This window comes from Erinaceus europaeus, chromosome 3 (assembly GCF_950295315.1).
Source record: "Erinaceus europaeus chromosome 3, mEriEur2.1, whole genome shotgun sequence".
In the NCBI taxonomy this organism is placed as follows: domain Eukaryota; kingdom Metazoa; phylum Chordata; class Mammalia; order Eulipotyphla; family Erinaceidae; genus Erinaceus; species Erinaceus europaeus.
The window spans coordinates 87,917,609-87,932,638 of NC_080164.1; the positions used below are offsets into that span (position 1 = coordinate 87,917,609).

Below are 15,030 nucleotides of genomic sequence, written 5' to 3' on the forward strand. Positions count from 1 at the left end.
GGAACAACCAGTAAAGCAATGAAAAAAAAAAATTCAACTGCAGTATCTAATGAAGAAATTCACTGAGCTACAGGTGGGTATAGGAGCATGGTAAGGTACCTGGGAGAAACCCTCAAGACAAAAACAGATTGAAATGGGAGCCGGCAGCTGGCATCAGGCTGGTGGTGCCATTATTATAGCCATACATGAGCTGGGCCCTGAGAAGGCAGGGAAAGCCTGGTCAGAAGCTAAAACTGTATGGCCTGCTCATCAATGGGTTACCAGAGGCCAGAGTATAGTCTGAAACAGGGCAGCAAGAATCTGTTCTCTCTAGTCTGTAGAACTCTCAGAAGGCTAGAAATGGACCTACCCTATGATCCTGCAATTCCTCTCCTGGGGATATATCCTAAGGAACCCAACACACCCATCCAAAAAGATCTGTGTACACATATGTTCTTAGCAGGATAATTTGTAATAGCCAAAACCTGGAAGCAACCCAGGTGTCCAACAACAGATGAGTGGCTGAGCAAGTTGTAGTATATATACACAATGGAATGTGGAATACTACTCAGCTATAAAAAATGGTGACTTGGGTGGACCTTTAAAAAATCATGTTAAGTGAAATAAGTCAGAAACAGAAGGATGAATATAGGATGATTTCACTCTCTGGCAGAAGTTGAAAAACAAGATCAGAAGAGAAAACACAAGTAGAATCTGAACTGGAATTGGCGTATTGCACCAAAGTAAAAGACTCTGGGGTGGGGTGGGAGGAGAATACAGCTCCAAAAAGGATGACAGAGGTCCTAGTGGGAATTGTTATGCATATACAACCTACTGTATTTACTTTTGAATGTAAAACATTAATTCCCCAATAAAGAAATAATAATAATAATAAAAGAATCTATTCTCTCTAAAGCTATAAAAAGTATTACAGAAGACTTTCCACACCAACATACCATGACATAAAAACAAAATAGCAACAGCAACACCTGCTGGCTGAGCAGCAGAAACCATGCTTAAACAAAATATGGGGGGAAAAATCCACCATTCAAAAATTTGGAAATAATGTCTGAGTTTGAATTTAGAATACTTACTATGAAGGTCATTCAAGACTCCAACCATAACTTACAGACACAAACCCAGGATCTCAGAGATAATTTCACCAATGAGCCACCAAACACAAAACCCTGAGCTGAGGTACAAGATATGAAGGACGCTTTGGATGGAGTTACGGCTTACACCAGAGACTTTGGAAGTAGACTAAATCAGATTGAGGAGAGACTATCAGGGCTAGAAGATAAAACCACTACACTGTAAAACTGTTATAGAGGAAAGGTTCATGAAAAATTAAGCAGTTTTCAGTGAAATAGCAGATTCCACCAGGAGGAAAAAAAAGAATGTGAGAATTACTGGGATACCTGAGGAAGAAGAGAAAAAGAGCAGAATATATATATATATATATATATTTGTGACTTAATATTGATTTACAAAATTACAAGATAACAGGAGTATAATTCCACACCATTCCCACACCAAGGTTCTGTGTCCCCATTCCCTCCATTGGAAACTGTATTGAACTAATACATCTCAAGGTTGCAGATACAGGGTAACTATTACTTTTATACCTGTCTATATTTGCCCATTTTTTAATGATCTTGCCTTCTTTTACTAAGTACACCTATACCTAGTATTACTTCAGAATGTCCTCCCTTCTGCTTTTTTCTCTCTCTGGGTCCTGATGGAACTGGAATTTAGAGCTCCCTGGTCATCTTCTCCTAACATTTCTTGGGGGGTGGTACAGAAGGTGGGAGTTAAGGTTTCTATAATTGCTTCTCCAATTTACATGGGTGTTGGCAGGTTGATCCATATCCTCAGCCCATTACTATCTTTCCCTAGTGGGGCAGGGCTCTGGTGAGAGCATAGAATACATTCAAAGAAATTATAATTGACACATTTCCATACCTGTGCAACATTGAAAACAAGCATCTAGAAAGCAGAATGAACATCCAAGTTCCTAAATCCAAAATGGCCCACACCATGATAGTAAAACTATCCAAAAGCAAAGACAAGGGAAACTGTTGCAGGCTGCTAGGGAAAGGAAGAATCTGACATACAGAGGCAGAATCATCAGGCTTTCATCAGATTTCTCATCACAAACCTTAGAGGCAAGAAGGGATGATGGAATGACATATTGACAATATTAAAAGATAAGAATTGCCACTCATGGATATTATATGCTGCCAAGTATGAAGGAGAAATTAAAATCTTCCCAAAACATACAGAAGCTAAAGGGAATTCAGGACCACCAGTCCTGCCTTGCAAGAATTACTGAAAGGAGTCCTGCGTGACAAGAAGCAAAAGAACAACCTTAAATCAGGTGATCAGTGGTGGAACAGACCCAGAAACACAAACAACAGCAACAGGAGCAAACACACAGGAAAAGGGAAGGCAAAATGAAAAGAGTGATATGACCAGTATTGGTGAGCCAAGGCCAACTATCAAAGACCTGAATATTAGACCAGAAACTCTAAATTCAGAATATTTGCATCAGCTTGGTTGCAACACAAAGGGTGAGTCAGGAAAAGAGGGATGAATACTGGATGACCTCATGTGTAGTTTGAACTCAGGAGACAGAGTCAGAAAGGGAGGACAAAGGGTGAAACTTAGGCTGGGGGTGTTGTACTGCACACCAAGCAAGGGACTCTGGGGGAATAAAGGAGAGGGGGACTTCTGGGTCCTAGACTGGGCAGTGAGAGTATTTTGCAGACACCTGTTACACAGAGATAGAAAACTGGGCCCATGACAACTGTGCTGAAATCCACCCACCACAGTGAAATGTTAAAAAAAAAAAAAAAGACTATCCCACACCTGAAGATGTTATTAATATTGTCTATAAATTGTTAAAAAAAAAGTCCTCTGTATTTCACCTGTTTAGTGATCAAGCAATGACTGCAGAATGAATCCTGGGGCTTGAGAATGATTTGATCCATGCTAAATACTGGTACTATGCTTTTAGCCTTTTAGCCTTTTTTTGTTTTAATAGAGGCAGAGAGACAATGAAAAGGACCACAGTGCTAGCACTGAAGCTTCCTTGAATGTGGTGGGAACCTGGGTCATACACAGTGCAAAGCAGTATACTATCTACGTGAGCTATTTCACTGGCCCTATATCTGTATTTTTGGGGGTTTTTCCCCCTATTTTATTTATTTTACCTCCAGGGTTATGGCTGGGGTTCAGGGCCTGCACTATGAATCCACTGCTCTCAGTGGCTATTTTTTCCATTTTATTGTATAGGACAGAGAGAAATTGAGAGATGAGGGAGAGATAGAGAGGGAGAGAGAAAGAAAGACACCTGCAGACCCACTTCACTGCTTGTGACGCATTCCCCATGCAGGTGGGGAGCCAGGGGCTTGAACCAAGATCCTCTCTTCCCTTCCCTACCCTTCCCTTCCCTTCCCTTCCCTTCCCTTCCCTTCCCCTCCCCTCCCCTCCCCTCCCCTCCCCTCCCCTCCCCTCTCCTCCCTTCCCCTCCCTTCTCCTCCCCTCCCCTTTCCCCTCTCCTCCCCTTTCCCTTCCCTTCTCCTCTCTTCTTTTCATGCAGCCCATTCCACCTCTTCTATGGAATTCTGACTCCCCTAAAGTCCCTGGCAAGGACTAGTGGGGATCCCATTCCCACTTCTGGTCAGGAGGTGCTGCCATGGAGGCTGCACACACAGACATCTTTTTTTAAAATTTTATTTATTATTGGATATAGACAGAGAAATTAAGAGGGGAGGGGGAGATAGAGACACCTGTAGCTCTGCTTCACCCTGGTAGGGACCAGGGGCTTAAACCTTGGCCCTTGTGTATTAGAACACGTGCCCCTTAATATGCCTGTCCCCTCACCCCCAACATCATTTACTATTCCCTCTTGCTTGCCCCCTGCCCTCCAGTGGGTTCTTGATTCACCCCCAGAGTGCTGGGCAGCTAGTGTGTGGTTCTCTGGCCACAGTCTCTTTGGGAGCAGAGGTGGGCTTTTCAAGTCTTTTCAAGTTATCATGGATGATACTCTTTATGAGAAAGGCTTGATTATTCTTCCAAACCTTGAATTCTTAAAAAAATTTTTTTAATTATCTTTTAAATTTATTTATTGGATAGAGGCAGCCAGAAATTGAGAGGAAGGGGAAGATAAAGAGGGAGAGAGAGAAACACCTGCAGATCTGCTTCACCACTTGTGAAGCCTTCCCCCTTCAGGTGGGCACCAGGGGCTTAAACCTGGGTCCTTGTGCACTGTAGCATGTACACTCAACCAGGTGCACCCCCCATCCCCCCAAGTCTTTATTTTTAATTTTAAACATTTATTAATTTACCAGAGTGTAGCCAAACGTTGGCTAATGGTGGTGCTGGGGACTGGATCTAGGACCTCAGAGCCTTAGGCATGAAAGGCTTTTGCATAATCATGGTGTTATTATCCCAGAACCTCCTTGCATTTATCTTAAATATGTGGTTGTTTGCTTTAAAATGCCAGTAAAGCACTGGAATGTCTCCCCTAAACATTGCAACTGAGAAGCATCTTTCTTTTGTACAAACAAGTCACTGGTATGCATTCAGCACTGGACCCTCTCAATCCTTATTCTTGCCACTTTTTTTTTTTTCCCACTAGGGTTACCACTGGGTCTTGGTGCTGGCATTAGCAATCCACCACTCCCAGCAGCCATTTTTTCCTTTGTCTGTTTTTTGTTAGGACAGAGAGATACTGAGAGAGGACAATGGGGAAATAGAGAGAGGGAAAGAAAGATAGACACCTGCAGACCTGCTTTACTGCTCATAAAACATCCTTTGCAGGTGGCGAGTGGAAGCTCAAACCCAGATCCTTGTTCTGGGTAATATGTGCGCTTAACCGGACATATCACCACCTGGCCCCTTGCTACCTCTTCCTACATGGGCAGGCATGAGGTTTTTTTTTTTTTTTTTTTTTTTACAGTCTTGCCATTAAAGACCCCAAGCCCCAGTTTAGATTAGACACCAGCAGTAGTGTGTGGTAAGGAGAAATCTGTTTTCTACATCCAGTGGCTAGTGCAGATCTTAGCAAGATGAATCCCTGGTGTGCAGCAACCAGCCAGAAGCAACTTAGGAGTAATAGCCAAGTCAACTCGTTTCACAGTGCTATGTGAAACTAGAAAGGCTGCGTAATTCCTTACCCCCTCACCCCACAAAAAAGAATGTCTCATTCAAGCCAAATTTTTTTTAGAGTGAATTATTTAAGGGGAAGGTTTACTCATGCATTTATGAGCACAAGGTTCTTTTTCTCTTTATTCTTACAATTAGGTCTTTTCAGACTATTTCCTATTTGTGGCCATTTCTGCAAGCAAAATGAACTATTACAGAGGAGTGCAGAAAAATACCTCTTTTTTAAAAAAAATAATAATAAAAGAATGCGGGAATTGGGCGGGGTAGCACAGCGGGTTAAGCACACGTGGTGCCAAGCGCAAGGACTGATATAAGGATTCTGGTCCCCCGGCTCCCCACCTGCAGGGGAGTAGCTTCACAGGCAGTGAAGCAGGTCTGCAGGCGTCTATCTTTCTCTCCCTCTCTCTGTCTTCCTCTCCTCTCTCCATTTCTCTCTGTCCTATCTACCAACGATGAGAGCAACAACAACTATAACAACAATAAAAAAAAAAAAAACCAAGGGCAACAAAAGGGAAAATAAATAAATAAATATAAAAATTTTTTTAAAAAAGAATGCTGAACCTTTATAGTAGTATCTAACAAAGATGCTAAGTGGGGGGAGTTTTTTTGTTTTTTTTTTTTTTGCATCACAATCAATCTTCTGCCTGTAGCACAACACACAGCACTTACTAAGCTATGTTATCTTGCCCTGCACAGAAACAGGAAAGGGAAATGACATTGGATTGGACTGGCTTGGATCTAAAACCCCACTGAACAATAAGAAGTGATGAGATTTATTAAATAACTATTACTAGGAAGGAAGTAACACACACACACACACACACACACACACACACACACACACACACACACACACACACACACACACACACACACACTTGAAATCTTAATAAATAATGAGACCAAGAAACCAGGGCACTTGTGAACACTGAACTCAGGGCAACAAGAAGAGTCCACAAAAAACTGTCAAAACATTTTCTGAGATCCATGAAGTTCTATCAGGTAGAGGTTTTAGTCATTATGCATCTTTCCCAGCACAGATAAAGATATATTACATAACGACAGGAATCTGAACTTTCTTTTTAAAGAGATCTGAAAGTATCCAACGTTTTTATCCATACATTGTGCATCACACAGGTTGAGAATAATACCAGAAACCTTCTTTTCTTTTTTTTTTTTTTTTGCCTCTAGGTTTATTGTTGGGGCTTGGTGACTGCACTACAAATCCACTGCTCCTAGAGGCCTTTTTTCCCATTTTGTTGCCCTTGCTGTTGTTGCCTTTGCTATTGTTTCTAGATAGGCTAGAGAGAAATCGAGAGAGGAGGAGAAGACAGAGGAAGGGAGAGAAAGATAGACACCTGCAGACCTGCTTCATCGCCTATGAAGCGACCACCCTACTGGTGGGGAGCTGAGGTTTGAACTAGGATCCTTAGGCTGGTCCTTGCGCTTCATGCCACGTGCGCTTAACACGCTGTGCTACTACTTGACCCCCAGAAAGCTTCTTTTCAATATAAAAGATTCAAGGTAACAAAATCAAATTGGTGGGATTCAGGCAGTAACACAGTGGGTTAAGCACAGGTGGCGCAAAGCACAAGGACCGGCATAAGTATCCCGGTTCAAGCCCCCAGTCCCCCACCTGCAGGGGAGTTGCTTCACAAGCGGTGAAGCAGGTCTGCAGGTGTCTTTCTCTCCCCCTTTCTGTCTTTCCCTCCTCTCTCCATTTCTCTCTGTCCTATACAATGCCAATAACAATAACTATGACAATAAAACAACATGGGCAACAAAAGGGAATAAATAAATAAGTATTTTTAAAAAATCAACTTCTGCTTAGTACATTTTAAGATGGGGTGGGTTCAGGTCGTGGAACATGATGGTAGAGAACCTACTGGAGATTATATTGTTATATGGAAAACTGGGAAGTATTATGCATGTATAAACTATTGCATTTTACTGTCAACTGTAATCCATTAAGCCACCAATAAAGAAATTAAAAAAAAAAAAACCCCAACAACTTGCCTAGGCCTAGGACCCACAAACACATCTGAAGAAACCTGGGCAGGTAACAGGCACATTAAGAGAAGTGACTGCCCAGTTTCAGGGTGTGACACAAACACGCAGACTTCCTCCACCACCTTAGAAGCCTGCCCTCCTTCCTGCTTCTCTGCTGACACAGGACAGCTTGTGGGCTACTCTCACATCCTCTCTGGATGAGAAAGTCAGTCCAATCAAACCAAAATTCTTCATCGACTTCACTAAAGTGTGACCCATCCTTTGCCACACACTTGAGGACTATGGGCAATTTTTCCCTGGCTTAGGTCTCTATGCAGGTTAAGATTCCGTGTCTACTCATGAAAGATGAGCTGTAGTAACTCTGAGGATACACAGTGCACTGTTTGAGGGGCCAGGCGGCAGCATACCTGGTTAAGTACTCACATTACAGTGCTCAGGAACCCAGGTTCAAGCCCGAGATCCCCACCTGCAGGGGAAAGCTTCATGAGTAGTGAAGCTGGGCTGCAAGTGTCTCTCTCTGTCTCTTTCCCACTCTAGCTCCACCACCCCTTTCAATTTCTGTCTTTATCCACTAATAAATAAATTTAAAAAAATTTTAAAAATTATCTTTATTTATTTATTTATTTATTTGGATAGAGACAGCCAGAAATTGAGAGGGAAGGAGGTGATAGAGAGGAAGAGAGACAGAGAGACACCTGCAGCACTGCTTCACCACTTGTGAAGCTTTCCCCCTGCAGGTGGGGGCTGGGGGCTCGAACCCAGGTCTTTGCGCACTATAACATTTGCGCTCAACCAGGTGTGCCACCATCTGGCCCCACAAAAAATATTTTTTTAAAAAAAGTGCTCACATCACAATATGCTATTTGAAATGAGCTCGTCACAAGGCAGAACGAATGCAAATACACCTGGTGACACCATACCTTTCCTCCACTGAAACTTCCTTCAGTTGTTGGTGTGGCTTGGTGCCTTCCATTTCCCTGATGCTCACAGCATAGATCTTGGTGGTGTAGTCGATGGCCTTCTCTCGGGCAACGTCACTGTCATAACCTCAAAGGACAGAGAAGGGGGTGGAGCAAGGTGGGTCTGTGGGGCCACGGGAGGGGATATGGGGGGAAGCGGCCTGTGCGAGGCAGGGGGGCTCACCTCCATCCTCTTCTGCGTCTGTGTCTGACTCCTCACTGTCCACCAGCTTGCTCTCCTGGGTCCCCACGAACTCCCTTGTCCAGATCATCAAGGCCGTGTCTGCACCACCCACTGTGAGCAGCACAGAGTCGTTGTGAAGCCACCTCACATTGGTGACATGGGCGCTGTGTCCCACGTACTTCTTGAATCTCACGTGCTGACCCTGGAAAGCCCGGGATCGGTGATGACCTGTCAGCCCTCTGATGACCCGTCTGCCTCTCGGCGGACTCTCCCACACCATTCAACAGGGTAGCAGCTCCTTCTACACAGTCATTTCCCTCCATCTCTCTAGAGTGCAAGTTTCATGAAGGGAGGGGGCTTGGCCTTGGTCTCATTGCCCCAAAACATTACCTGGTTATTCACAGCTCCTTGATACTTCTTTTCTCTCTTTTTATTGCCACCAGGGTTATTGCTGCCACCCACTGCCTGTACTACTCCATCCTTCTCTAAGCCATCTTTTAAAAAAATTTCTATGAGTGATATAATAATGATTAACAAGACTGTAAGATAACAGGGGTACTACTCCACACAATTCCCACCACCAGAGTTCTATGTTCCATTCCTTTTATTGGAAGCTCCCCTGTTGTTTATCCCTCTGGAAGTATGGACCAAAATTCTTTATGGGGTGTAGAAGCTGGGAGGTCTGGCTTCTGTAATTGCTTCTCCACTGGACAGGGCATTGGAAGGTGGATCCATATACCCCAACCTGTTTCTATCTTTCCCTAGTGGGGTAGAGCTCTGGGGAGGTGATCCTTCAGGGCATGTTGTTGAAGTCATCTGTCAGGGGAGGTGTCAGGATGATGTCATGGTGGCTGTAGACATTTTTTTTTCCCCATTATCTTTTTGATAGGGGAAGGAGGAGGAGGAGGAAGACACTTGCAAGCACTGCTCCACAGTTCATGAAGCTTCCTCACTGCAGGTGGGGAGCTAATAAATAGTTTTTTAAGGGAATGAACGAAATGTTAGGCGACAAAGCCTATTCCTGGAGCCTAGAGAAGTCTAAAAAGCCTGCTTCTGTTTTAGGCATCACATGTGAAAGTCTCTAGTGTAACGTCCCAACTGTGATTCTGGCTGACATTTAAGAACAGAAGTGTCCTCCCAGTCACCCCCACAGTGGCTTCTGTGCCATAGCCCAGGCTCTGCCAGCACAGCAAGGGATGTATCATTATCCTGGGGGCCTGAGTAGGATTTAACATACAGATGTAAGTGGAAACTATTTCTAAAGCTAGAAACATGCAAATAGTTAGTTTTCTTTTCTTTTCTTTTTTTTTTTTTAAAGTAAAATCACTTTCAACAAACATGGCTAAATCAACAGAACTCAGAACCCACTTTGCTCAGCTGCTATCAGCACTTCAGAGCACATCAGCCCACAGTGGGGGGGAAGGAGGGGGTGGGGTGTGAGTCAACTCACCCTTCACCTCCCCATCACCACCACCAGGAAGTCCTGATAAGTGGTAGGGAGTCCACACACTGGCACAAGGAACCAGCTTCTCTTCTGGGGTCAGGGACCACAGACTACTGGCAAAAACATCTCGGGCAGGAGCCATTTAGAGAGGGAGAATTTTGCCAGGCTCTCAGCTACTCCTGGGGGATTCCTTGCACAATGCAGGAAGCTTCATGTGCTCCTGAGGTCGTGGGTGTCCCTTATGAAGACCTGATGCAATAAGAGGCTTGCACTGGCCCTTGGGAACTTGACACCAGCACAGACACACAGGCAGGAACAGCTGCACAGAGCTCATGAAGTCCTACTACTTTCAGTCAAGTTCTCTCTGGGCCTGGTTGACCCCAACCTGACAGCAGAGAAGCACTGACTATAGAACCAACAGGGAAATGGTCAGTTAGGTAGCATTTCTTTCTTGCTTTCTTTTTTTTTTTAACTTTTATTTTTAAAAATTATCTTTATTTATTGGATAGAGACAGTCAGAAATTGAGGGGGTAAGGGGAGATAGAGAGGGAGAGAGACAGAAAGACACCTGCAGCCCTGCTTCACCATTTGCACAGCTTTTACCCTTGCAGGTGGGGACCAGGGGCTTGAACTTGGGTCCTTGCACATTGTAACATGTGTGCTCAACCAGGTGCACCACCACCTGGCCCCTGTTAGGTAGCATTCCGGGTACATCTGGGTGACAAGTCTAGCAGATGGAGACTTGTCTCAAGTGGCCTCCCCCAGGGCTCTGTTCTGGCTCCTACGCTATTTAATATTTACATCAATGACCTCCCAGAAACTTCAAGGAAGTTCATCTACGCCGATGACATCTGCTGTGCAACTCAGGCATCCAAGTTCGACATCCTCGAGGAAACACTCACGAAAGACATGTCTCTGATATCTGATTACTGTAAAAAATGGCGACTAATCCCTAGCACTGCAAAAACGGTATCATCTGTTTTCCATCTACATCATGCCTCGGCCTCGCGTGAGCTTAATGTGCAGCTTGGCGATACGAGAATCCGGCATGAAGCCCAGCCAGTCTATCTTGGCGTTACTCTCGATCGCACTCTGTCATTTCACAAACATCTCATAAAAACTGCAGCAAAGGTGGGCGCGAGGAATAACATCATTGCAAGACTGGCCAGCTCCTCATGGGGCGCGAGCACTTCCACACTACGATCATCATCTCTGGCATTATGCTATTCCACTGCAGAATACTGTGCCCCAGTATGGTTCCGTAGCCCCCATGTCCACTTGGTCGATTCCAAATTATATTCCTCCATGAGGATAATTTCTGGAACCATCCGTTCCACCCCGGTTCCATGGCTGCCAGTTCTTAGCAACATCGCCCCGCCAGATATTCGTCGGGATGCGGCATCATCTAAGTTCATTTCCCACATCTACGCTCGACCGGACCTGCCAATATATGCGGATATCTTCGCCCACCCTGTCCAACGCTTGACGTCTCGTCACCCAATCTGGTCCCCTACGCCTACACTGAACTTCTCTGTTCCAGTCTCTTGGAAACAGAGTTGGCAGTCAGCTGAAGTAAAGAACAAACACCTCATCACAGACCCCTGCAAGCTTCAACCCGGCTTTGACCTTGCATGTTATGATTGGGCCCTCCTCAATCGCTATCGAACAGGCCATGGCCGATGCGCCGCTATGTTCCATCGCTGGGGAGCCAGAGACGACCCGAACTGCCCCTGCGGCTACAGACAGACTATGACCCACATAGTCAACGACTGCCACCTCTCCAGATTCAAAGGAGGTCTCGAAACTTTACATCAGGCTCAACCTGATGCTGTTGACTGGCTATGGAAGAAGGGCAAACGCTAGAAGAAGAAGGTAGCATTTCCAAGTAGCTCTCCAGAACTCCCTAAGTTAATACTGAAAAGGCAGAACAAATTAAGGATCTCTAAGAGAAACTATTTTATGAGCATGTGAGGGTGCAAGCATGTGAACAGAGAGGACAGAGCTTGAGAACAATACTCCAGGGGTAAGGAAGTGGCACACCCGGTTAAGCACACATAATACTAAATGCAAAGACCCACACAAGGATATGGTTGGAGCTCCCCAACTGCAGGGGGGATGCTTCCCCTCTCTACTTCCTTCTCTCTCAATTTCTCTCTGCCCTATCCAATAAAATGGAAAAAAAATGACTGCCAGGAGCAGTGGATTTATAGTATAGGCATCAAGACCCAATGGAGGAAGGAGATAAAGAGAAAGAGAGAGAGAGAGAGAGAGAACACCAGACTCAATATGAGAGGGGACAGAGTTCTAGAGAAGTAGAAGAAAGAAAGGGTCAGGAGACGAATATTTTTAAGGTACACAAAATCATATTGCAGAGGGAAATAGAGTGATAGGGAGAAAAAGGTGGTGGAAGGTGTCCAAATTAAGTCACTGGGGCTATCCAACAAAACTGAGATTCTCCTAGCAGAAGGTGCTTCAGGATTCTCAGAATAGGAAGCAGTCTCACTGCTCTGTGGAACAGTAAAGGGAATTAATAGTTGCTAGAAGGTTCCAGGAAATAGGTAGCTTCTCTCTCTGGAAGAGGCTGGAAGGACTACTTGGGGGCTCATCAAGAGAAATCCATTAGCCCATCAGACTTGCTAGCATTCCTCCCTCCCTCCCTCCCTCTCTTCCTTCCTTCTTTCCTTCCTTCCTTCCTTCCTTCCTTCCTTCCTTCCTTCCTTCCTTCCTTCCTTCCTTCCTTTTGTTTTTATAGGGAAGGCTGTAGTTTTTATTTATTATTAGATAGAGACAGAGAAAAATTAAGAGGGGAGGAGGAGACAGAGAGGGAGAGAGACAGAGAGACACCTGCAGCTCTGCTTTACCATTCGTGAAGCTTTCCCCCTGCAGGTGGGGACCAGGAGCTTGAACCCGGGTCCTAGCCCACTGTAATGTACATGCTTAACCAGGTGTGCCACCACCTAGCCCCTGCATTCCTTTTGTTCTATGATTCATGAGAGAATGAAGAGGCTGGTCCATGTCTCCAGAGCCCAGCTTAACTAAGTAGAGGTTGGAATTTCCTGAGAATCTGATGAAACTATGAAAGTTCTCCCACCTTCACAACAATTCAGTTTCTTAGGCTATAAAAACATACATGTTAAAGACATGTTAAAGACCTCTTATAAGAAACCATTTTCTAGAAATGTTGATGTTCTAAGAAGGAATTTTAAGAACTTGAAGGGAGCCTAAAAACACCAATGACAACCTTCCTTCAGAAGTGGCCAAAGGTATAGGCTTGATGCCTGTACTACGAATCCATTGATCCTGGCGTCCATTTTTTGCACTTTATTGGATAGGACAGAGAGAAATTGGGGGGGGGGGGAGGAAAGCAGAGAGGGAGAGAGAAAGACACCTGCAGACCTGCTTCACTGCTTGTGAAGTTACCTGCCTGCAGGTGAGGAGATGGGGGCTTGAACCTGGATCCTTGAGAGTCTTTGCTCTTAGTACTATGTGCACTTAACCAGGTGCACTATTGCCTGGCTCCCTCTTGCATCTATATTAGCTGATGCATGCTAACTAACTTTACCATGGTGGTCATTTCCAAATATATGTAAGTTGGAACCCAGGAGGTGGTACAGTGTGTAAAGTATTGGGTTCTCAGGCATGAAGGCTAGAGTTCAATACCTGGCATCACACGTGCCAAAAAAAAAAAAAAAGCTATGTGGTTTTTTTTTCCCGCTTTCTCATTCTATTTATCTCATATTAATAAGATAAATTCTTTTTCTTGTTTATAGAGGCAGAGGGGGAGAGAAAGGGAGAGGGAAGAGGGAGAGGGAGAGAGACGGAGGAGGCCACAGCAGTAATGTTTCCTTCAGTAGTGGGAGTTGGGTTCAAAGCTGGGTGTTACACATGGAAAATATATCAATCAATCGATCAATCAATCTATCTATCTATGTGTATATGATGTAGATATATACACATATGCAAGGTAAGCTACTATGCAGCATGACTTAGAATTATAAGGAACCAAATATAAAACAGAAAAATATAGATGGCATGGTGGCATATTTCTTTTTTTGTAGTGGTTTTTTAAAATATTTTTTCTTTTTTACGTAATAGTAGTTTACAAGGTTGTAAAATAATAAGAGCTATAGCTTCACACTATACCCATCAGCCCATTGCAAAATTTTTGCGCCACCCCTACTACTAATCACCATAGTTCTAAGTCTTAGAGCCAGCTTGCAACTTGCTTTCTTCTTATAGTTGTTGCAATTTCACGTGTTTCAGTTCTCTATATTCCACTATGAGCAAAGTCATCCATTAGTTTTTTTTTTGTGTGTGTTTTTTTACCTCTTATTTCACTAAGCATAAGTTCTGAGTGGCACAATGTCATCTTTTCTTTCTTTCTTCCTTTCTCCCTCCCTTCCTTTCTTTTTTAGTGATTTAACATTGATTTACAGAATTTTAAGATATCAGGGGTATAATTCCACACCTTTCCCACCACCAGAGTTCTGTGTCCCCATCCCTCCATTGGAAACTGTATTAGTTCTCCAACAATGACAAATATGGGTTGAATATTATTTTTATAACTATCTAGTTATATTTTTATATATATATTTGCCCTTTTTTTTTCTATGATCCTGTCTTCCTTTCTAAGTCACACCTACTACTTATGAGTGTCTTTTTTTTTTTTTTTTGTCTTTTCTGAATCCTGATGGAGTTTGAGTTGAGAGCCCTCTGCTCATCTTCCCCCTAACATTTCTCCCCCACTGGGAGTATGGACCAAAATTCTTTATGGGGTGCAGAAGATGAAAGATCTGGCTCTGTAATTACTTCTACACTAGACATGGGTGTTAGCAAGCCAAGCCCTCTCTGTCTCTCTGACTTCCAAGCTTCTTTCCACACATAGACCACCAGTTTCATCTGCTCTATTCTTACCTTTGGGCTCATGTTTATTAAACAATTTGTTCTGCTTTATATCTTGTCACCTTTTCAGCCACCAAATTACAGATGCTACTATGATGCCATCCTGACTTCCCTGGGCAGATGGCCTCACCAATGTGTCCTGGAACCTCATGTCTCCAGAGCCCTACCCCACTAGGGAAAGACAGAAACAGGATGGATCCACCTGCCAACACCAATGTCCAGCAGAGAAGCAATTACAGAAGCCAGACCTCCCACCTTCTGCACCCCATAAAGAATTTTGGTCCATACTTCCAGAGGGATAAACAACAGGGAAGCTTCCAATAAAGGGGATGGAACATAGAACTCTAGTGGTGGGAACTAGAGTTCTATGTATGGAGTATTAC

At 44.0% G+C, this 15,030-nt stretch overlaps 1 protein-coding gene across 1 annotated transcript in view; it reads right to left on the reverse strand.

The window, feature by feature from the left end:
* The window catches only part of EML6 (EMAP like 6), a 352,660-nt gene that overhangs the window by 44,692 nt on the left and 292,938 nt on the right, over positions 1 to 15,030 (reverse strand). The window contains exons 27-28 of the mRNA XM_060187640.1: positions 8,302 to 8,503; positions 8,079 to 8,205 (exon numbers count right to left, since the gene is read on the reverse strand). Of these exons, the coding sequence (XP_060043623.1) occupies positions 8,079 to 8,205; positions 8,302 to 8,503 (329 nt within the window). The remainder of the gene's footprint in view (positions 1 to 8,078; positions 8,206 to 8,301; positions 8,504 to 15,030) is intronic.